Here is a 22,753-nt window from a genome sequence, read left to right on the forward strand (position 1 = left end):
GTTATCCTCAATAGTATAGCGATTCCCCCGTGAATTTCTTTTAGTATCGTAAAATTCTTTCCTTTCGGTTATTTCAAGATGAAAGTGGAGCTGCAAACTCAACCGGCCAAATGCAAACAGAGGCCATACAAGGGAAGACAGTCAAAGTAAAAAGAGTAGGTTCATTGAAAGATCAAATTTAGTTTGTGTCCGAGTTATATCTAACATGTCTATTCAACCTTCAAGAATGATTCAGCTTGTAGTTTACAACTCGGAGAAAGAAACACGTCTCCAGTACTCTGTTATTCTTTGCCAACACAAGGCATTTGTTCTCATGGGTAGAGAGAACAGTTACAGGCAAATCTATGCAAACAGATCAACGCCCCAGAACTTGGCAGGCTGATTTGTCCGGTGTTTCCTGTCTACCTTTGCAATCAGGTCCATGTCCTCTTTGATGAGCTCAAAGTCAAAAACTTGGAAATTCTCTTTCAATCTCTCAAGTTTTGACGTCTTCGGGATGACAACTGTGTTCCATTGGATGCCCCACCTTAGAACAACTCGGGCAGCAGTCTTTTTGTATTTCTCAGCCAGATTCTGGCAAATGAGGAATGTGATTGAGAAGAAACAATCTTACTATATTTGACTGGTAATTTGAAAATAAATCCAGTAATTCAACTTCAAGCGATAGAAAAAACGAGCTTACCTTAAGAACTGGATCGTCTAGACATGAAACTGAACCAAACCACTCACTGTTGGCCACAGCACCTCCGAGAGGAGTGTGGGCAGTGACACAGATGCCATGCTTCTGACAGAATTTGACAAGAGATTCGCGCTGGAAGTATGGGTGAGTCTCAATCTGATTCACGGCAGGCTTCACTTTGGAATAAGCTAAGCAATCTCTTGTCAGAAAGATGTCATGATTACTGCAGATAATTGTTCCATCAGAGCACAATTCATATACAAAACAATTGACAAATGAATGAAACTAAAATGCCAAAACACTAGGGTTGGTGGCATATGTTGCTAAGCATGAAAGAGAGAAAGAAAGTTTAATTTATATCTTTATCCAAAAAATCTAAATTCCAACTTCCAAGTTGCAAACATGATCACAGAGCAATAACAAAGTGACATGATCAGCTAAATAAAGGAGCTTCCCATATCATTTTGTGCGTATTCAGAAGCACCCAAACTTGTTGATACTGTGTGGCACAACTCAAAGAAAGCCCGATTACTGAAATAAACCTAGTGATATTGCGACATAATTTTTATCGGCAAGGGTCGCTGTATCTCCATCGGCACCCGGATGCAGTGTTAAATGAGTAAGGGGGCTATAGAAACTTCTTTTCGAACGACTCCACTCAAAGTTGTTTGGGAGCATATGCTCTTATCAACTTTACACGGGACACACAAAAGAAGTACTTTGATCCTATTAGACGGGGAAGGGTGAAGAAGCTAGGACAGAAGGGTAGAGTTCAAGAGAGCAAAATGCGTTTAGGAACGTGGAATATAGGAACCTTGACGGGAAAATCTATGGAAGTAGTAGAAGTTATGGTGAGGAGAAGGATAAATATTATGTGCCTACAAGAAACTAAGTGGGTTGGTCGTAAGGCAAAGGATCTAGAAAACTCAGGGTTTAAACTATGGTATTCGGGCACAAATAGAACGAGAAACGGTGTTGGCATCATCGTGGACAAGACCTTGACACAAGATGTTGTAGATGTCAAAAGGGTAGGAGATAGAATCATGGCAATCAAGATTGTAATAGGACAAGAACTTATCAATGTGATTAGTGCGTACGCACCTCAAGTAGGGTTGGATACGAGTTCGAAGGAGAAATTTTGGGAAGACCTTGGAGACTTGGTGCAAGGAATTGCTCAGACGGAGAAGTTATTTATAGGAGGAGATTTAAATGGACACGTGGACAAGGAGACAGGCAAATATGGAGGTTTTCATGGTGGCCATGGTTTTGGGGAGAGAAACGAGGATGGGGAAGCTATCTTGGATTTTGCAATGGCATATGATCTCTTCTTAGCCAACACCTTCTTTAAGAAGAGAGAAGAACATGTGATCACCTACAAGAGTGGGTCGTCAAAAACACAAATAGATTTTCTTCTAATGAGGAAAGGGGATCGTATAACTTGTAAGGATTGTAAAGTTATACCAGGAGAGAGCGTGGCTAATCAACATCGCTTGTTGGTGATGGATGTACATATCAAAAGAGTGAGAAAAAAGAACAAGACTTGGAAGTGCCTAAGGACTAGATGGTGGAATCTAAAATAAGAAAAACAAGCCATTTTCAAAGAGAAAGTAATCACCCAGTGTGTGTGGGATAGAGAGGGGGAAGCTAACCAAATGTGGGATTCCATGGCTAGTTGTATCCGAAAAGTAGCAAAAGAGGTATTAGGAGAGTCCAAAGGCTTTGCCCCACACCAAAAGGAATCTTGGTGGTGGAATGAGGAGGTACAAACAAAGGTGAAGGCTAAGAAGGAATGTTGTAAAGCCTTATACAAGGATAAGACCGATGAAAATGGTGAAAGGTATAGAAAAGCGAAGCAAGAGGCGAAAAAAGCTGTGAGAGAAGCTAAGTTAGTGGCTTATGACGATATGTATAAGCGACTAGATACCAAAGAAGGAGAGTTGGATATCTATTAACTAGCTAGAGCAAGGGAAAAGAAGACAAGGGACCTAAATCAAGTGAGGTGCATCAAGGATGAGGATGGAAAGGTTCTTGCTACAGAGAACGCGGTTAAAGACAGATGGAAAGGTTATTTTCATAATCTTTTCAATGAAGGACATGAAATGAGTGCTTCTTTAGGGGAGTTGAGTAACTCAGAAGAGTGTAGAAACTACTCTTTTTATCGTAGAATCCGGAAGGAAAAAGTGGTTGTAGCTTTGAAGAAGATGAAGCATAGAAAAACAGTAGGCCCAGACGATATACCAATCGAAGTGTGGAAAGTTTTGGGAGAGACAGGTATAACATGGCTCACTAACCTTTTCAATAGGATTTTGAAAACGAAGAAGATGCCAAATGAGTGGCGAACGAGCACTTTGGTGCCTATCTACAAGAATAAGGGCGATGTACAAAATTGCATGAACTATAGGGGTATTAAGCTAATGAGTCATACAATGAAGCTCTGGGAGAGAGTCATTGAGCATAGATTGAGGCAAGAGACACAGGTTTCGGACAACCAATTCGGGTTCATGCCAGGGCGCTCAACCATGGAGGCAATCTATCTCTTACGAAGATTGATGGAAAGATATAGAGATGGAAAAAAGGATTTACACATGGTCTTTATAGATTTGGAAAAAGCGTATGATAGGGTCCCAAGAGACATTCTTTGGAAGATTTTAGAGAAGAAAGGAGTACGAGTAGCATATATCTAAGCTATACAAGATATGTATGAAGGAGCAAAGACTGCCGTAAGAACTCATGAAGGACAAACCGAAAGCTTTCCCATAACTGTAGGATTACATCAAGGCTCATCCTTAAGTCCTTACCTTTTTGCATTGGTAATTGATGAGTTAACAGGACATATTCAAGATGATATTCCTTGGTGTATGCTTTTCGCAGACGATATAGTGTTGATAGATGAAACTCAGGAAGGGGTAAATGCAAAGCTTAACCTTTGGAGAGAAGTGTTGGAATCTAAAGGTCTTCGCCTAAGCCGATCAAAGACAGAATATATGGAGTGCAAGTTCAGTGCAAATGGAGGCCAAAACGAGTTAAGGGTGAGGATCGGAGATCAAGAAATACCAAAGAGCGACCGTTTTCGTTACCTAGGATCTATCTTGCAAAAGAACGGAGAATTAGATGGAGATCTCAACCATAGAATACAAGCTGGATGGATGAAGTGGAAGAGTGCATCCGGCGTGTTGTGTGACCGCCGTATGCCACTGAAGCTCAAGGGAAAATTTTATAGGACGGCAATAAGGCCGGCGATGCTGTATGGCACAGAATGTTGGGCGGTGAAGCATCAACACGTACACAAAATGGGTGTAGCGGAGATGAGGATGCTTCGTTGGATGTGTGGGCACACGAGAAAGGATAAGATTAGGAATGAGGATATCCGGGGTAAAGTAGGAGTAGCCGAAATTGAAGGAAAGATGAGAGAAAATCGGTTACGGTGGTTTGGACATGTGCAAAGAATGCCTACTGACGCTCCGATTAGAAGATGCGACTGTGGGACAGAGGTTCAGGGCCGAAGGGGTAGAGGAAGACCTAGGAAAACTTTGGAAGAGACCCTAAGAAAAGACTTAGAGTACTTGGATCTAACGGAGGACATGACACATGACAGAACACAATGGCGTTCTAAGATTCATATAGCCGATCCCACTCAGTGACTTGGATTTTCCAAGTCTCCAACCGAGAAGTTTTCCTCACTCGGGAAATTAAGGGAACACTACCTCAACCTACATGCTCCACTCACAAAGCTTCAACATACAAGCTTCAACAAAAGAAAATTCAAAGAACTTAGCGAAGAAAGCTTTGGTGTATTTAACACAATACGTTGAAATGAAGGAAAGCTTATTTATTGATATCCCCGATAAGTTACAAATATGTACATATACTTGAGTCAAAATAAACAAATAAGAGGGAGCCTTCACAAAGGTTGCTTAGGAGAAGTCTCAGCAGTCGGTAGAGCCCCAGAAAGAGAAGGCACCGGATGGGGATCATTCGGAGCCTCAGTACTGGACAGAACCCTAGAAGGAGGAGGCATCAGAGGTTGATCATTTGGAGCTTCATTACGCGGTACAGCCCCAGAAGACGAAGGCAATAAATGCCTTTGGAACAAACCCACAAATCTCTGATGATCAAGTAAAACCTGACCATCAGTTTCCTTCATCTGGTCAAGCTTTCTCTTCATGTTTGTAGCATAGTCATGTGCGAGCCGGTGTAACTGTTTATTCTCATGCTTGAGCCCTCTAATCTCCTGTTTGAGACTCATCACTTCAGCCGCCAATGATTCAACTTGGCGGGTTCGAGCAAATAGGCGTTGGGCCATATTAGACACAGAACCTGCACACTGAACACTGAGAGCCAGAGAATCCTTAACAACCAACTCATCAGACCGTTTGGAAAGTAGTCTGTTATCTTTGGGAGTGAGAAGGTTCCTGGCCACTACTGCAGCGGTCATATCATTCTTCATCACGGAATCCCCAACGGTAAGAGGACCAGTAGGGGAGACGAAGGATGGGCGCCATATGTTGTCTGGAGAAGGCGGGGCTGCCTCTTCAACAAGGTTCAAGTCAAAACGACGGTCGGAGGGCCAGACATTTTCAAAGGTGTTGAAGAGAGAAGAGGTCGGACAAATCAAGATCTTAGAAGTGCAAGAATGGAGCTTCTACTGGTGGATATTCAAGTGTGCTTTGGAACTTAATGTCAGCCCCTATAAAAATCTGCACTTGACGAAGCTTCAGAAATCGAAGAGGCACCTGCTCAGACATCGAAGAGGCGTTTGCTTTCTCAAAAGCTGGGTTGCTCAGAGACCACGAGGGTCGATCTCAGAAATCGAAGAGGCGTTTGCTTTCTCAAAAGCTGGGCTGCTCAAAGACCACGAAGGCCGATCTCAGAAATCGAAGAGGCTTGCTTTCTCAAAAGCTGGGCTGCTTAGAGACCACGAGGGCCGATCTCAAAAATCGAAGAGGCACCTACTTTTCCAGCCTTGTCAGCACCTGTCACACGCACACTCAACTTTGCAGAAATTATGGGCATTCTGTCGAAAATTTCTGGCGAAGTAGAAAGCACATGAATCGTACTGTTCAATCACCCACTTCCCACACGCAACAGTAGCTCATGGGTACCACAGATAACTTTGCCAAAGTTCTCTGACAAAGTTGAGACACGTGAAGCTTGCAGCTCCCACTACATCGCTCTGACCAAGAAGGGTAAAAGAATAGCAAAGAAACAACACTAACAAAGTTTAGACACATAAATTTTGAAGGTCTAGCTACCATATTATTACCCACAAGGGTAAAGGGACAGTACCATTGCTGGATAATTGGAAAGTCCCGGTGTGTCAACCTCTGTGCTTCGTGGCAATGTAGACTAGCAAACATGCCCACCCTTTACTCACATTCGAGAAAACACTCCCAACAAGATTGCTTGCTCCAAAATCGAAGAGGCACCGCCCTCCGAATCTCGAGAGCCAGACTCCCAACATGATTACTTTCTCAAAAATCAAAGAGAGGGTAAAGGAACAGTACCACTGCTGGATAATTGGAAAGTCCCTGTGTGTCAACCTCTGTGCTTCGTGGCAAGGTAGACTAGCAAACATGCCCACCCTTTACTCACATTCGAGAAAACACTCCCAACAAGATTGCTTGCTCCAAAATCGAAGAGGCACCGCCCTCCGAATCTCGAGAGCCAGACTCCCAACATGATTACTTTCTCAAAAATCGAAGAGAGGGTAAAGGAACAGTACCACTGCTGGATAATTGGAAAGTCCCTGTGTGTCAACCTCTGTGCTTCGTGGTAAGGTAGACCAGCAGGATTGCTTTCTCAAAAATCGAAGAGGCATCGTTCTCCGAATCTCGAGAGCCAGATCCCCGACAGGATTATAAACTTGTGATGCTTAATTAGACTGACGACGTAGAACTAAATAATGTGAGTGTAGGAGATAATATGCATAGCAGTTGGAGGTTGGTGACGAAATTTGATATTAGGTTACAGAAGTCATACATGCGTCTGCAATTATTGAGTTCGAGATAAAAAGAAGGAACATACATCTATACATAGGTATAGGCGGATGTATGAAGTTAATTTTGTTCATCGTTTATTCCCTCTTTCCATGCAGAGATATTTTAAAGAATCTAAAGCGCCATAAGGACAAAGATCTTCTTAAAGGTCAAGCAGTGAAGAACCAAAAGGTGCGTTGTTCAAGATAATAGCTCTTGTAATATCCATGAAATAGGTTTTATTTTTCATCATGAAATTATTGCTCCTTGATTAGAGCTTCTTTTTATGCCTCGCCTTAAAGTTGACAAAAAATATTTATGTAGCGGATTATTGTCTGATCGATGTTTATTTTACCCATTTTTTATGTTTTTTTTTCATTTTCCCGAAGGCTCTCTGGGACAAAGCTCTTGAGTTCAGATTCTTGCTTCAGAAAGCATTCTCAAATTCAAATAGATTACCACAGGTCGCTTTTGCTTCTCCCTCTTTTTTTTTTGTAGCTTTTTGACATGTTAAGATATTATGTTCTTACCCGAGAGGTTGTCTGCAGGAGCCAGTTAGGTCTTTATTTTGTGATTCACATCAAGTTGTCAGTACAGCATATTCTGATCTAGTTGACTCATCAAAGCGAACTTTAGATTCTCTAGCGGAACTACAAGAGGTATGGCTGTCATAAAAACTTGTTGTCTACCTAGTACTACTTGGTCTGTGGTTTAGCTTCATACCTTGTGGTAATATAATATAAATTTTACGATTTGTTAATATTGACATTTGTATATGCTAAAATTTATCACTTGGTGCGATAGCAAGTGCCTTCGCCCATGAGCGGTAGGTCTCGGGTTCGAGACTTGGGAGCAGCCTCTCCATAAATGGGGGTAAGGCTAGCCGACATTCACCTCTCCCAGACCCTGCGTAAAGCGGGAGCCTTGTGCACTGGGTACGGCCTATGCCATTTTTTCTTGTTACATGCTTTACTTGAGAAGAATCCGTCCATAGTTCAAGCAACAGATAGTATCATACTATAATATTTATTTTGTAAATTGTAATACAATTGGCTCTCTATTACTGTTGTGCATTTGCTATTGGCGTGATAAGAATTGCCAGTATGTGTAAGATTTGTTATGCTGGTACTGAGTTATTATTAAAAGAGTAAGAGTGTCAATCAAGAGGAATGGATTAAGCTGAGCCTTGCCCAAGCTCATCCCAAAGTACAAAGCTTCGAGCTTGAGCTTGGACCGGCTCAATTGTTAACCTAAATCTTCGCACATCAGCTTTGGGTCAGTTGAATTGTAATAAAGTTTGTGCTTAGTTCTAATTGAGATCAAGGTAGTCCCAACAGGTGATGGTTTACACACAATAGGTTGGATTTCAGAGTAGTTTGATTGGTCAGAAATATTGTTGTATTCAACAAAAATTAGACACTGCGATTTTGTATACAGCATTCAAGGAAACATCAATAGGGTTTTTAGGTATATGTTCCAGTGGTCAAAAGCATAATGTTGGCATAGAAGCTAAATCAGTTGGGTCTTGCTTTGTTGATCTGAGGATAGCCAAGATGAAGCCAGATTTGTAATCTGCCCCAGGACAAATCTTTCCTGCTTGATCTCGTAAAAACCTTAGCCTGATTAAGCAACAACAACAACAACAAAGCATTTTCCCACTAAGTGGGGTCGGCTATATGAATCCTAGAACGCCATTGCGCTCGGTTTTGTGTCATGTCCTCCGTTAGATCCAAGTACTCTAAGCCTTTTCTTAGAGTCTCTTCCAAAGTTTTCCTAGGTCTTCCTCTACCCCTTCGGCCCTGAACCTCTGTCCCGTAGTCACATCTTCGAACCAGAGCGTCAGTCGGCCTTCTTTGCACATGTCCAAAACACCGGAACCGATTTTCTCTCATCTTTCCTTCAATTTCGGCTACTCCTACTTTACCTCGGATATCCTCATTCTCAATCTTATCCTTTCTCGTGTGCCCACACATCCAACGAAGCATCCTCATCTCCGCTACACCCATTTTGTGTACGTGTTGATGTTTCACCGCCCAACATTCTGTGTCATACAACATCGCTGGCCTTATTGCCGTCCTATAAAGTTTTCCCTTGAGCTTCAGTGGCCTACGACGGTCACACAACACGCCGGATGCACTCTTACACTTCATCCATCCAGCTCGTATTCTATGGTTGAGATCTCCATCTAATTCTCCGTTCTCTTGCAAGATAGATCATAGGTAGCGAAAACGGTCGCTTTTTGTGATCTTCGCTAGATTGCTCCGGTCATTAGTGTGGATAAGTATATAAATGGATAGAGATAGGAAAGCAAACACAAGATGTACGTGGTTCACCCAGATTGGCTACGTCCACGGAATAGAAGAGTTCTCATTAATTGTGAAGGGTTTACACAAGTACATAGGTTCAAGCTCTCCTTTAGTGAGTACAAGTGAATGATTTAGTACAAATGACATTATAGTACAAATGACATTAGGAAATATAGTGGGAGAATGATCTCGTAATCACGAAACTTCTAAGTATCGGAGTGTGGTATCATCTTGACTTGCCTTATCTGTCTCATAGGTAGATGTGGCAGCTTCTCTGGAAGTACTCTTCCTCCATCCAGGGGTGGTATCTTTAACTGGTGGAGATGCACAAGGTAATGTATCAATTTCACTTGAAGCTTACTTGTAGTTTCAGGCTTGGTCAAGCGCGATACAAACCATGTAGTAGGAGTCCCCCAAGTCGCCGAGCTAGGGGATCTGCTGAAAGAGGTGACAGACAAGGTAAGCAATCAGAGCTCCGGCTGATTGTTCACCTTCTCCCCATCTTGCAGCAGCATGAAGGATAAAGAGAAGAAAAATGAGAAGAGATGATATGGGATACTTTTGCTTTTGAAGAAGTAACTTTCCACAGGCTTATTCTTGAACTGAGCTGGAGGGTTTTCTGGTTTCCTCCAGAGTATAAGGCCGACTGAAGAATTTGAGGGTCAAAACAAGTCCATCCAATCTAGAGTACGTTCGACCCTGCTGATATGAGATACTTTTGCTTTTGACAGAGTAATGGAAGTATCGGCACGTGTGCTGTTCCGCTTGTCTCCACATGTTTCCTTGTATCCTTCGCACTTGCCCTATCTGTTCCTCAAGCAGATGCGGTATCTTCCCTGGAAACATAAGCTGTTGAAGATGAGTACTCGAGAGCAATGCCAGGTAAGTAATCAGGTAAGGGGTTCCAGGCAGTCAGTTCCTGGCTGGGAGCTTGATTTCAAGTGCTGACTGATTGCTCTCTTTCTCCTTGTCTTGCAGGTAAAAACAAGGCCAAAGGAAAAGACAGGGAAAAAGCATGATATGGGATACTCTTGCTTTTAACCCTGATGATATGAGATATTCTTGCTCTAGTATAGCTTGTTTGCAGAGGTATTATCGGGGGGAAAGAAAGCTGAATATTTCGAAAGGCTTCGTTGGGAGTGCCCTCTCAGATATGAGGAAGGGTTGAGCATTTTTGCAGGTCTGCCTGTCCATTGGGGATGGAGGTCGACATATATAGGAGTCTCCCTAACAACAAGTAGTAATGTTATTCCTTTACCCTGCTTGGTCATAGCACGGTAGTGGGGGCTGCCAGCTTCACATGTTTTAACTCTGTCAGAGCACTTTGAAAAAGTGGTATGTGGTATCTGGCTCTCGAGATTCGGAGAACGATGCTTCTTCGATTTTTGAGAAAGCAATCATGCTGGGGGTCTGGCTCTCGAGATTCGGGGAGCAGTGTCTCTTCGATTTTTGAGAAAGTAATCATGTTGGGAGTCTGGCTCTCGAGATTCGGAGGGCGGTGCCTCTTCGATTTTGGAGTAAGCAATCTTGTTGGGAGTATTTTCTCGGATGTGAGTAAAGGTTGGGCATGTTTGCTAGTCTACCTTGCCACGAAGCACAGAGGTTGACACACAGGGACTTTCCAATTATCCAGCAGTGGTACTGTGCCTTTACCCTTGTGGGTAATAATATGGTAGCTAGACCTTCAAAATTTATGTGTCTAAACTTTGTTAGTGCTGTTTCTTTGCTATTCTTTTACCTTTCTTTGTCAGAGCGATGTAGTGGGAGCTGCAAGCTTCACGTGCTCAACTTTGGCAGAGACTTTGGCAAAGTTATCTGTGGTACCCATGAGCTATTGTTGCGTGTGGGAAGTGGGTGATTGAACAGTAAGATTCATGTGCTTTCTACTTCACCAGAAGTCTTCGACAGAATGCCCATAATTTCCGCAAAGCTGAGTGTGCGTGTGACAGGTGCTGACAAGGCTAGAAAAGTAGGTGCCTCTTCGATTTCTGAGATCGGCCCTCGTGGTCTCTGAGCAGCCCAGCTTTTGAGAAAGCGAGCGCCTCTTCGATTGATTCGGAGAACGATGCCTCTTCGATTTTTGAGAAAGCAATCATGCTGGGGGTCTGGCTCTCGAGATTCGGGGAGCAGTGTCTCTTCGATTTTTTAGAAAGTAATCATGTTGGAAGTCTGGCTCTCGAGATTCGGAGGGCGGTGCCTCTTCGATTTTGGAGCAAGCAATCTTGTTGGGAGTGTTTTCTCGAATGTGAGTAAAGGTTGGGCATGTTTGCTAGTCTACCTTGCCACGAAGCACAGAGGTTGACACACAGGGACTTTCCAATTATCCAGCAATGGTACTGTTCCTTTACCCTCTCTTCGATTTTTGAGAAAGTAGTCATGTTGGGAGTCTGGCTTTCGAGATTCGGAGGACGGTGCCTCTTCGATTTTGGAGCAAGCAATCTTATTGGGAGTGTTTTCTCGAATGTGAGTAAAGGTTGGGCATGTTTGCTAGTCTACCTTGCCACGAGGCACAGAGGTTGACACACAGGGACTTTCCAATTATCCAGCAGTGGTACTGTTCCTTTACCCTTGTGGGTAATAATATGGTAGCTAGACCTTCAAAATTTATGGGTCTAAACTTTGTTAGTGCTGTTTCTTTGCTATTCTTTTACCCTTCTTGGTCAGAGCGATGTAGTGGGAGCTGCAAACTTCATGTGCTCAACTTTGGCAGAGAACTTTGGCAAAGTTATCTGTGGTACCCATGAGCTATTGTTGCGTGTGGGAAGTGGGTGATTGGACAGTAAGATTCATGTGTTTTCTACTTCCCCAGAAGTCTTCGACAGAATACCCATAATTTCCGCAAAGCTGAGTGTGCGTGTGACAGGTGCTGACAAGGCTGGAAAAGTAGGTGCCTCTTCGATTTCTGAGATCAGCCCTCGTGGTCTCTGAGGAGCCCAGCTTTTGAGAAAGCGAGCGCCTCTTCGATTTCTGAGATCGACTTTCGTGGTCTTTGAGCAGCCCAACTTTTGAGAAAGCAAACACCTCTTCGATTTATGCGATCAACCCTCGTGGTCTCTAAGCAGCCCAACTTTTGAGAAAGCAAACGCCTCTTCGATTTCTGAGCAGGCGCCTCTTCGATGTCTGAAGCTCCGTCGAGTGCAGCTTTTTATAGGGGCTGGCATTAAGTTCCAAAGCACACTTGAATCTCCACCAGTAGAAGCTCCATTCTTGCACTTCTAAGATCTTGATTTGTCCGACCTCTTCTCTCTTCAACACCTTTGAAAATGTCTGGACCCTCCGACCGTCGTTTTGACTTGAACCTTGTTGAAGAGGCAGCCCCGCCTTCTCCAGACAACATATGGCGCCCATCCTTCGTCTCCCCTACTGGTCCTCTTACCGTTGGGGATTCCGTGATGAAGAATGATATGACCGCTGCGGTGGTGGCCAGGAACCTTCTCACTCCCAAAGATAACAGACTACTTTCCAAACGGTCTGATGAGTTAGCTGTTAAGGATTCGCTGGCTCTCAGTGTTCAGTGTGCAGATTCTGTGTCTAATATGGCCCAACGCCTATTTGCTCGAACCCGCCAAGTTGAATCATTGGCGGCCGAAGTGATGAGTCTCAAACAGGAGATTAGAGGGCTCAAGCATGAGAATAAACAGTTGCACCGGCTCGCACATGACTATGCTACAAACATGAAGAGGAAGCTTGACCAGATGAAGGAAACTGATGGTCAGGTTTTACTTGATCATCAGAGATTTGTGGGTTTGTTCCAAAGGCATTTATTGCCTTCGTCTTCTGGGGCTGTACCGCGTAATGAAGCTCCAAATGATCAACCTCTGATGCCTCCTCCTTCTAGGGTTCTGTCCAGTACTGAGGCTCCGAATGATCCCCCTCCGATGCCTTCTCTTTCTGAGGCTCTACCGACTGCTGAGACTTCTCTTAAGCAACATTTGTGAATGCTCCATCTTATTTGTTTATTTTGACTCATGTATATGTACATATTTGTAGCTTATCGGGGATATCAATAAATAAACTTTTCTTCATTTCAACGTATTGTGTTAAATACACCAAAGCCTTCTTCGCTAAGTTCTTTGAATTTTCTTTTGTTGAAGCTTGTATGTTGAAGCTTTCTGAGTGGAGCATGTAGGTTGGAGTAGTGTTCCCTTAATTTTCCGAGTGAGGAAAACTTCTCGGTTGGAGACTTGGAAAATCCAAGTCACTGAGTGGGATCGGCTATATGAATCTTAGAACGCCATTGTGCTCGGTCCTGTGTCATGTCCTTCGTTAGATCCAAGTACTCTAAGTCTTTTCTTAGAGTCTCTTCCAAAGTTTTCCTAGGTCTTCCTCTACCCCTTCGGCTCTGAACCTCTGTCCCACAGTCGCATCTTCTAATCGGAGCGTCAGTAGGCCTTCTTTGCACATGTCCAAACCACCGTAACCGATTTTCTCTCATCTTTCCTTCAATTTCGGCTACTCCTACTTTACCCCGGATATCCTCATTCCTAATCTTATCCTTTCTCGTGTGCCCACACATCCAACGAAGCATCCTCATCTCCGCTACACCCATTTTGTGTACGTGTTGATGCTTCACCGCCCAACATTCTGTGCCATACAGCATCGCCGGCCTTATTGCCGTCCTATAAAATTTTCCCTTGAGCTTCAGTGGCATACGGCGGTCACACAACACGCCAGATGCACTCTTCCACTTCATCCATCCAGCTTGTATTCTATGGTTGAGATCTCCATCTAATTCTCCGTTCTTTTGCAAGATAGATCCTAGGTAACGAAAACGGTCGCTCTTTGGTATTTCTTGATCTCCGATCCTCACCCCTAACTCGTTTTGGCCTCCATTTGCATTGAACTTGCACTCCATATATTCTGTCTTTGATCGGCTTAGGCGAAGACCTTTAGATTCCAACACTTCTCTCCAAAGGTTAAGCTTTGCATTTACCCCTTCCTGAGTTTCATCTATCAACACTATATCGTCTGCGAAAAGCATACACCAAGGAATATCATCTTGAATATGTCCTGTTAACTCATCCATCTTGAATATGTCCTGATTAAGCAAAAAAAAAAAGGCTTTTATGCTACTTTGGTCTAATCGACTGTCCTAGTTTGTACTGTTTGCATTTTCATTAGTTTCATACTGCATATGTTCATGTAGTGCTTCTCCTAATAAATATCCTATGCTGAAGGTAAATCTGGACAATCTAAGAAGTCAGAGTCATCTAAGATCATTGACAGTGATGGTGATGAGGATTGGTCACAGATTTCTCAGTTGCTGTCGAGGTACTCAGATCGTATTTTAGATATTCTGCGAAGAATTATGTTCTACTAACTACATATGCTCGTGTTGAAGTATATCAATACTTTTATAAAACTGAAATATTTTTTTTCTTCTTCATGCCATATTTCACTACTCCATATGGAGCAGCAAAAGGAAATGTGGAATTTTTCTGTTTTATTGTTTAAAATTCTCGTAATGGTAGATTCAAGTACCTTACTATTATTGCTGTATTTCAATACCATAGTAACTAACTTTTGTTATACTTCAATATATAGTTTTTATCAGTTAATACATCAGCCTGTTATGTTGTTTTGTCTCAACTGTTTAATATGCAATATACCCGTCGATAGTTTTCTGACATTGAAATTCCATTAGGCACTAAAGTAAATTTGTTTGTTATCCAAAGGGGCCGGCAAAGAACATTGAAATGAATTTGTAAATCATACTTGTAAAAAATCTATGTTGCCATATGTTTACTTTGAGATGTAGGGCAGTTCTGGAATAAAAAATCTTCTACTTTTAGTCATGCTCCGTTAACTTCTCTTGCATGATTTCTTGAAATTTGTTCTACTATGTTGTTCAACTTTTCATTATTGTATGCATTTCCATTTGGGTTACTTGGTCTAACTAATCCTGTCACATTTTATCTTGTAGAATAGCTACTTTCAGAGACAAATCCATCAACAAATGGCAGAGGAAGACAGAGGTGACCACAGGCGCTGCTGCTATTAAAAGCAAACTGCATGCTTTTAATCAGGTCTGGCCCTACAATTAAAATTGTAACCATGCGTTCCCCTATGAGCGGACTTGTGCCATCCCTTGCGAGATATTCAACCTGAATTCATTTATCCTTTCCAATTGCAGAATGTTAGTGAACAAGTTGCTTCTTATATGAGAGATCCAAGCAGAGTGGTTAGGCAGATGCAGATGAGGAAATCAGTAGTTTCTGTATTTGGCACTGTAAGATATTAACTCTTACATCTAAATTTAAAAAATTGAAAATTTCACACTTCCCAAGCTTCTTGAGCATGCTCAAAGAGATTTCTTCTTAATTTTTAAATGGATTTGCAGGTTCCTGAGGAGAAAAATACTGCAAAGGGGGAGGTAATCCTACTGTTCTGCAAATAATTGGTTAACTATAATTCTATTCAAATCTGAGGCTCACCTATAAATTTGTTGAACTTAAATGTCCCGTGGATTTTACAATTTCCTAAGTGCCATTTTAATTCTCAAACGAGGTACAAATTCATTGTTTGAGGAAGGATGCATTCTGTTAATTTGATACCATATTTGAACAATATTTTGCGTCGTTTGTGGTGTTTACTTCAATTTTCATTTTGGATGGCCCCAATTTTATTTGATGAATTTGTTCCTTTGCTATAGGAATGAATCATGCCACCTGTGATTATTTTAGTACTCATCATCTGTAGCTTTGATTGTATCTTTTAATTAAAAAATTTCTTTATAAATGGGGGTAAGGCTAGCCGACATTCACCTCTCCCAGACCCTGCGTAAAGCGGGAGCCTTGTGCACTGGGTACGAGCTTTTTATTTATTCCTTCACTCTGATAGGGGACACAATCCAAAGCTGGTGCACAAGCTGACGGTGACCCTGAACTTTTAGATGACTCTGAGTTTTAGCAGCAGTTACTGAAAGAATTTTTTGAGACAATTGACCCAGCATCTTCTGGTAAAATTATTAGGGCATCTCGTACGTAATACATGATTGCATTTGAATGTGATATACGGTTTATCCAAATCTATAAGCGTTTCGGTAAATCAAAACACACAGAGTCAGATTGCATTTAAAAATTGTGGCTTTTGAAATTGTGTATGATTGTATACACCCAAATGATGCCGGATAGCCTTGTTAATTTTCTGTTTTGGATCTGTATCTGCAGCTATTGTCTTCTTTATAGTGGGCTTGGAACCTAGTCGATCCTGAACTTCTATTATTCAAGTTTTTGTAACCTTAAAAATGAAACGCGCTATCGTAGTTATTCCTGCTAACAATTAAGCCATATATTGTCAGCATATTGTTATTGATTCTGATTTTGCACAATTTGATTATCCTCAGAGACAGCCTTATATTCTTTGAAAAAGTTGCATACGAAGAAGAGGAAGATTGTTGACAGAAGAGCCTCTAAGAGTCGCAAGATAAGGTATCAATAGATTCTTCGGTTCCCTATGTGAAACTGGTATGATTTTGTTGAAGGCTTATTGTATTATGCTTTTGCAGGTACAATGTTCACAAGAAGATAGTAAATTTCATGGCCCCAGAGACTATGGCCATTCCTCCGATGCTTCCTGACCTCAATAATTTGTTCGGGTTGAAGAAGCAAAAACCAGCTTCCGTAGTGTAGGCAAGGATAATGTTTGTTGTACTGATATTTATGTAATTGACACAATTTTGTTGCAAATGACAATTAAGATCTGTAACTTTTGACAGTTATAAGCAAAGCAGATGTCTTGCTTTCCCCCGTGCCGAAGTCTTTTCCCCCAAATTCAAAGAATTGATTCTTGCCTGTGTTGCTAAAGATACCAATGTCAAAGGTGTGTAGAAGTTTTTTTGTTTTCCTTATTTACAACTCGCATACAACCATGTGTATGTCTTGGGTTGCATGAGGTCGTAAGCAATCAGTGGCAGGGAAGAAAATTTTTGTAACGCTAATGCCATAATGTACACAATATTTGATGATGCTTAAGACATTTGAACTTGATATCTAATAGCAAGGGTCTTTCGTATCCCAAGCGGTTAACACGGCTTAGTTATGAACTCGAAGTCTTGTGTTTGAAGGCAGAGAACATCTTGAAGACAAGGTGATAATGTAGAGATGTCTGGATCTAGTAAAATTAAAAACTCATGGAGGGCTTTTTGACTACTGTCGCTTCTTTTTCTGAGAGATGGAGGGCCGAACGATTAGAGTTAGCGTGAGAAAGAAGACGGCAGCAGTGACTAGCCCCCTCCATCCTCCCAGATGGCAGTTATTGCCTCTAGCCCTCGCTGCTGCAATTTTGTGATCAAGATCCTTCTGTTGCTCTTCTTCTTTGTCTACCAATAAAATACACCACAACAGATAAAGGATTGGGTATATAACCTAAAAGAAGACAGCTTCTCCATGCTTGCACCCAGCACAAACCAGGGCTTTAGTTCGAGGAAGAGTAGGATCTGCAGCTACATCCTGCAATATTTGAGTGTGCTCGCTAACAACATGGTGCATCACATTTCTATAGGCACAGTTGGTCTCAGCAACCTCTTGCAAACAAAGAAAAAACATAACACAGTCACTATCGACCCTGAATTAACTGGTTACGGAATTTATAAGTTAAGAGAATAAATTCATAAAAACATTCCCGAAAATTGCTTCACTAGAAACTCGAGAAAAATAACATACCTGAAAATTGCTTCACTAGAAACTCAATATGTTCCATGGACCAAAAACCTAACACCAACACAAAAATTGAAGAGTCAGTTGAAAGAGACTGAAACGAAAACAAAACTCCAAATCTAATAGAGGTATTGAGAGAACAGTGAACAAACCTTATTTTGTGCCTCATTGTTATTGAACGTTGTGATACAGTTTATAGGTTTTACTCCGGAATTATGTCATATTGCTTTTGTCAAGTGGCAATTTAGCCACCTAGTTAAAACATCGGTGACATCCCTTTCCGTCAAGTTCTGATCTCTTCCAAGTACTAGACATCGCTTCAGTAGTTGTATAACTTGCATATATTTATGTGGGGGGGGGGGGGGGGGGGGGGGCGCGGGGGGGGGGGAACATCCCTTGTGTTATTCCCTCGTGAATTTCTTTTAGTATCGTAAAATTCTTTCCTTTCGGTTATTTCAAGATGAAAGTTGAGCTGCAAACTCAACAGGCCAAATGCAAACAGAGGCCATACAAGGGAAGACAGTCAAACTAAAAAGAGTTTAGTTCATTGAAAGATCAAATTTAGTTTGTGTCCGAGTTTTATCTAACATGTCTATTCAACCTTCACGATTGATTCAGCTTTAAGTTTACAACTCAGGAGAAAGAAACACGACTCCAGTACTTGTTATTCTTTGCCAACACAAGGCATTTGTTCTCATGGGTAGAGAGAACAGTTGCAGGCAAATCTATTCAAACAGATCAACGCCCCAGAACTTGCAAGGTAGATTTGTCCGGTGTTTCCTGTTTACCTTTGCAATCAGGTCCATGTCCTCTTTGGTGAGCTCAAAGTCAAAAACTTGAAAATTCTCTTTCAATCTCTCAAGTTTTGACGTCTTCGGGATGACAACTGTGTTCCGTTGGATGCCCCACCTTAGAACAACTTGGGCAGCAGTCTTTTTGTATTTCTCAGCCAGATTCTGACAAAAGATGAATGCGATTGAGAGGAAACTATCTTACTATATTTGACCGGTAATTTGAAAATAAATCCAGTAATTCAACTTCAAGCGATAGAAAAAACGAGCCTACCTTAAGAACTGGATCGTCTAGACATGAAACTGAACCAAACCACTCGCTGTTGGCCACAGCACCTCCAAGAGGAGTGTGGGCAGTGACACAGATGCCATGCTTCTGACAGAATTTGACAAGAGATTCACGTTGGAAGTATGGGTGAGTCTCAATCTGATTCACTGCGGGCTTCACTTCGGAATAAGCTAAGCAATCTCTCGTCAGAAAGATATCATAGTTACTGCAGAAAGCACAATTCATATGCAAAACAATTGACAAATGAATGAAATTAAAATGCCAGAACATAGACTATGAATCTTCCACTAGGGCTGGTGCCATATGTTGCACTAAGCATGAAAGAGATAAAGAAAATTTAAAGGAGCTTCCCATATCATTTGTGCATATGCAGAGAATACCGAATTAATGAAATAAACCTAGTGATATTGCGACATAACTTATAATCTTTCTCTAACTGCACATATCATGTGTAAGTTTGTATTATGTGCATCAACAAGCAATAAGACACAATAGTTAACCTCTTCCTGAACTAAACTATATGATATCTCCAACCGAAGCTGTATTTGTAAAAATTTATTACCATTTTAACGCGCGCACACATTACCGCAACGTTTCAATTTTCTTCAGCACATTCACTTATATTTTTGTGAGTTGGTTTCCCATATATACCCCAAATGAACTAGGTTGCATAGCTAATACCGTAATATATTGCACAGGAAGTAAAAGGGAAACATAACCTAAATTCGCAATATCATTATTGATTCAAGAAATGATCCTTGAAATGTGCAAAGTTTGTATGATCACCTAATTCCAATGCTACGAACTAAACCCATAGAGACCAGCTCTTCCATAGCATGCCAGGTAGTTTCCAAAGATATGGTTGTGTCTATTTCTAGCACCCCATCCTCATCCAAAGCACTGCCAGTCGTACCAACTCCTGCATGTATATAAATAAATAGACAGATGAATTCAATACTCAATATAAGAGAATCCAAGCTGTAGAGACATCAGTTGGTAGCAAGCAAACTGTTGTCCTTGTGGAGTAATCTATAGTTTTCTATCAAACACTAGTATTGTCAACCACATTTCAAAAAATAGTAGAGCACAGGTCACATAATATAATACAGAGGTTTTGCACAAAGTAGTCAAATACCAAGAATTAATACCGGTATGCTTGGTGGCAACAGGAAAGTGAACAAGGTACAGATCCAGATAATCCAACCGAAGCTTCTTCAGACTGTCTTTACAGGCCTCTACAACATGTCCATGATCCGAATTCCAAAGCTGCATTAAGGAAGAAGAAACAGAGAGAAAAATACTAGTCAGCCGGAGCGGCAAATAAGATTTTGATTGAAAATACACTTGCCTTGGTGGTGATGAAGATATCCTCTCGCCTAACAAGCCCAGTCGAAAATGCTTCTGCAAGTGCCTCCCCAACTTCTGGTTCATTCTTGTAATCAGCTGAAAGCAGCATGAACTCGTCAACGCACGTTACAACCGCAAAGGTAATTTGTACTACAAGCTACGAATTCCCGCCATATGGGCAAAAATGATTATGAGAAGGTAGATTCAAATGTTTTAGCTGGGAAACCCAGATGACAAATTAACGAAAGAAAAGGAAAGAAATCAAACCCATATGAACAAACAACAAAGTGTAAAGCTGGGTGAGAATTAAGGTGAATGGATAGTTGGATACCAGCGCAATCGAAATGGCGATAGCCAAGGTTGAGGGCATTGAGAACGAGGTCTCTGATTTCTTTTCCTTCCATGCGCCAAACACCCAGACCCACTACTGGCATGTTGAACCCACTGTTGAGTGTTATCGCCATTTTTCCTTCCTTTCTTTCGAGTTTGGATTTTGGCCTCTGCCTCTGCCTCACTCACTGTAATAGTGGAGTTTGGAGTCCGCGACGGCAGCTGCTCCGCTATAATCTCATCTGCCTTTGTCTCTCTCCGTATTAGTGGGGCATTATAAGATGGATTTAAAGATAATATCCTCTTCTGATAAGTCCAAAGGAGAGTGATGATTTCTTTTTGTCCATTTGTCGCTCTTTTTATTCCTAACGCTACAGCCAAAGCATTGAGCTTTAGGCAAGCGAGGGAGATTTTTCAGTGAAATCCAACACAAAATCACTGTTCATTAACAGTGAAAGGGCGGAATCGCCCTTTTTCTGTTTTTGTCGCACTGAAAAATGAGGACTTTGCCCTCGCTGGGCACGAGTGCTTCATCGTTATCGTTTCCTGTTCGAGTATATAGCAGAAGTGAGAGGGACAGGCTTTGTTGGAGTGTCGTTTTCCTATATATACTGTCGAGGCATTAGAAACTCAGACCGACATGGGAAATTTGGAAAAATAATCAAATTCTAGATCTCATATAGAATTATAACCATCATTTTAATTTTATGATAATTATAACCAAAACTTGATGTAAAAATATTAATATACCCTTAATACTAGGGTTTCTCATAACAACCACAACACAACCTTTAAACTACCTTAAAATGTTGAGGATTACTGCAGATTGAGTCCACTGAATTAACTTTCTCTTTAATTAGCAAGACAACCTATGAGAATGTTCTTCAGAAGGTACTAATTCCATAGCTAATTATAATTTTTGTAATTAGATACTTCGATTTAGTGTTTCACTGACTAAATTGTATACATTCCAATATATTTTTCCAGTGGATGAAGAAAGAATACAAAATTGCATATGCAAAGTGAATAGTGAAAACAAAAAAGTGATGAAGATTAATTTCTCATTTTAGGGTAGTTTAAAGGTTTGTTTTGGTTGTTGTGGGAAACCTTAATATTAAGGGTATATTAGTACTTTTACATCAAGTTTTGGTTATAATTATCATAAAATTAATATGATGACTATAATTCTATATGGAGTCTAAAATTTGATTATTTTTCCAAATTTCCCGACCGACATCTTCTTTCTCCTTCCGAATATCCCTTCCCCATTTTATTTTATTTTATTTTATTTTATTTTCTACTACTAAATATTATATATTTGGCAAAATACCAAACCCCTCTCTCTCCCTCTTCTGATGAGGATCTGTTTCTTGAGCACGAAAAACTGTTTCCTTAGCAAAAGAAAAGTCTTCTTTTTCTCATTTAGCCTTTCTGTCACTGTCAGTAAAATTTTCAACCAATTGCTTCGAAGATCATGCGTGAATATATGAATGATTGGCATTAAAAAGAATATAATAATTTTCATCATCGTCGATCAGCAGAAGCTCCACAAGCGAATGTCACTTTCCTCATATAAATCATACATCATAGGTGGATGCGGATCCAAGATCAATCATCTGTTTTACTTTTTCTTCAGTGCCGATTTCAATTCTTTATTTTCGTGGCTTTTTCTGCCTGTTTTGGTCTCTCTCAAACCCTGTGTTCTCTGCATTTTCCATCTCCACATCCTTCTTATCTTTTCCATCCAAATTATCTGTTTAAATTTCTTTCGTTTAAAATCGCTGGACAAGTTAATTGTCGCTGTAAAGTATCTGCTTCTACGGCCGTTCTACATCTATTCACACTGTGTGTACTTTTTTCGGTCTGGGATTTCCTGGTTTTGGCTAGGATAAGCAACGATTACGACGAGTGGATAACTGCAATTATTTACTCATAATTGTTATGCTTATAACCGCATAGCTATTTACTCGTCAAGTTGAATGAGCTATATTATATTATAATTAGCTATATAAATCATACACTAATTATCAATAGCATTGATCTAAGTTTTGTCCGATAGAGAACATGATTTGTGTTAATACATATATAAAATAAATGGGTAAACGGTTACCCGTTTATAACAGCGGTTAATACATATAACCACTCATTTAAATTTCGCGGGTAAATGGTTATACTCATAACCGTTTATTTATCTAAACGGTTATCCATAACTGTAACCGTGAAATTTAAATAGGCAGGTAACCGAGGTTACCCATAACCGCGGGTATTTTGCCGATCCTTCTTCTGGCCTGAATTTTGGCTGATTTCCACCCCTTTCATCGCAACCTGTCTTCAGATCACTACGGAACTAATCTTATTTAGTTGAGGTGTGCTTTATAA

At 41.0% G+C, this 22,753-nt stretch overlaps 2 protein-coding genes across 5 annotated transcripts; one reads left to right on the forward strand and one right to left on the reverse strand.

Annotated features, from left to right (window-relative positions):
• Positions 1-147: 147 nt before the first annotated feature.
• LOC103418491 (NADP-dependent D-sorbitol-6-phosphate dehydrogenase-like) lies at positions 148-20,952 on the reverse strand. 2 transcript variants are annotated; one of them, XM_029095067.2, is made up of 6 exons: positions 20,376-20,645; positions 20,046-20,140; positions 19,846-19,963; positions 19,484-19,616; positions 683-902; positions 148-573 (listed from the first exon to the last, which is right to left on the reverse strand). In XM_029095067.2, exons 1-6 carry the CDS (start codon positions 20,506-20,508, stop codon positions 343-345), a joined length of 930 nt encoding a protein of 309 aa, XP_028950900.1. In that variant the 5' UTR covers positions 20,509-20,645; the 3' UTR covers positions 148-342. The 2 variants fall into 2 exon arrangements, with proteins under 2 accessions (XP_028950900.1, XP_028950895.1); XM_029095062.2 differs by lacking the exons at positions 148-573; positions 683-902 and adding exons at positions 18,147-18,573; positions 18,683-18,902 and having other exon boundaries at positions 20,376-20,952.
• LOC139187469 (uncharacterized) lies at positions 6,594-16,973 on the forward strand. Of its 3 annotated transcripts, none has more exons than XM_070809794.1 (9): positions 6,594-6,846; positions 7,044-7,118; positions 7,203-7,313; positions 14,138-14,231; positions 14,889-14,986; positions 15,094-15,189; positions 15,301-15,333; positions 16,306-16,426; positions 16,855-16,973. In XM_070809794.1, the coding sequence occupies exons 1-8, from the start codon at positions 6,730-6,732 to the stop codon at positions 16,324-16,326; spliced, it is 645 nt and encodes a 214-aa protein (XP_070665895.1). In that variant the 5' UTR covers positions 6,594-6,729; the 3' UTR covers positions 16,327-16,426; positions 16,855-16,973. The 3 variants fall into 3 exon arrangements, with proteins under 3 accessions (XP_070665895.1, XP_028950917.1, XP_028950914.1); XM_029095084.2 differs by having other exon boundaries at positions 16,306-16,390; XM_029095081.2 differs by lacking the exon at positions 16,855-16,973 and adding an exon at positions 16,468-16,706 and having other exon boundaries at positions 6,596-6,846; positions 16,306-16,390.
• Positions 20,953-22,753: the final 1,801 nt, after the last annotated feature.

This window comes from Malus domestica, chromosome 02, assembly GCF_042453785.1.
Source record: "Malus domestica chromosome 02, GDT2T_hap1".
Lineage (NCBI taxonomy): Eukaryota > Viridiplantae > Streptophyta > Magnoliopsida > Rosales > Rosaceae > Malus > Malus domestica.

Coding starts and splice junctions, on each gene's coding strand:
- LOC103418491 (XM_029095067.2), bottom strand. CDS start 20,508: ATGGCGATAACACTCAACAGTGGGTTCAACATGCCAGTAGTGGGTCTG. Junction 19,964..20,045: donor ATATCTTCATCACCACCAAG/GCAAGTGTATTT, acceptor TCCTTAATGCAG/CTTTGGAATTCGGATCATGG. Junction 19,617..19,845: donor TGTTGCCACCAAGCATACCG/GTATTAATTCTT, acceptor ATATACATGCAG/GAGTTGGTACGACTGGCAGT.
- LOC139187469 (XM_070809794.1), top strand. CDS start 6,730: ATGAAGTTAATTTTGTTCATCGTTTATTCCCTCTTTCCATGCAGAGAT. Junction 6,847..7,043: donor AAGCAGTGAAGAACCAAAAG/GTGCGTTGTTCA, acceptor ATTTTCCCGAAG/GCTCTCTGGGACAAAGCTCT. Junction 15,190..15,300: donor TAGTTTCTGTATTTGGCACT/GTAAGATATTAA, acceptor ATGGATTTGCAG/GTTCCTGAGGAGAAAAATAC.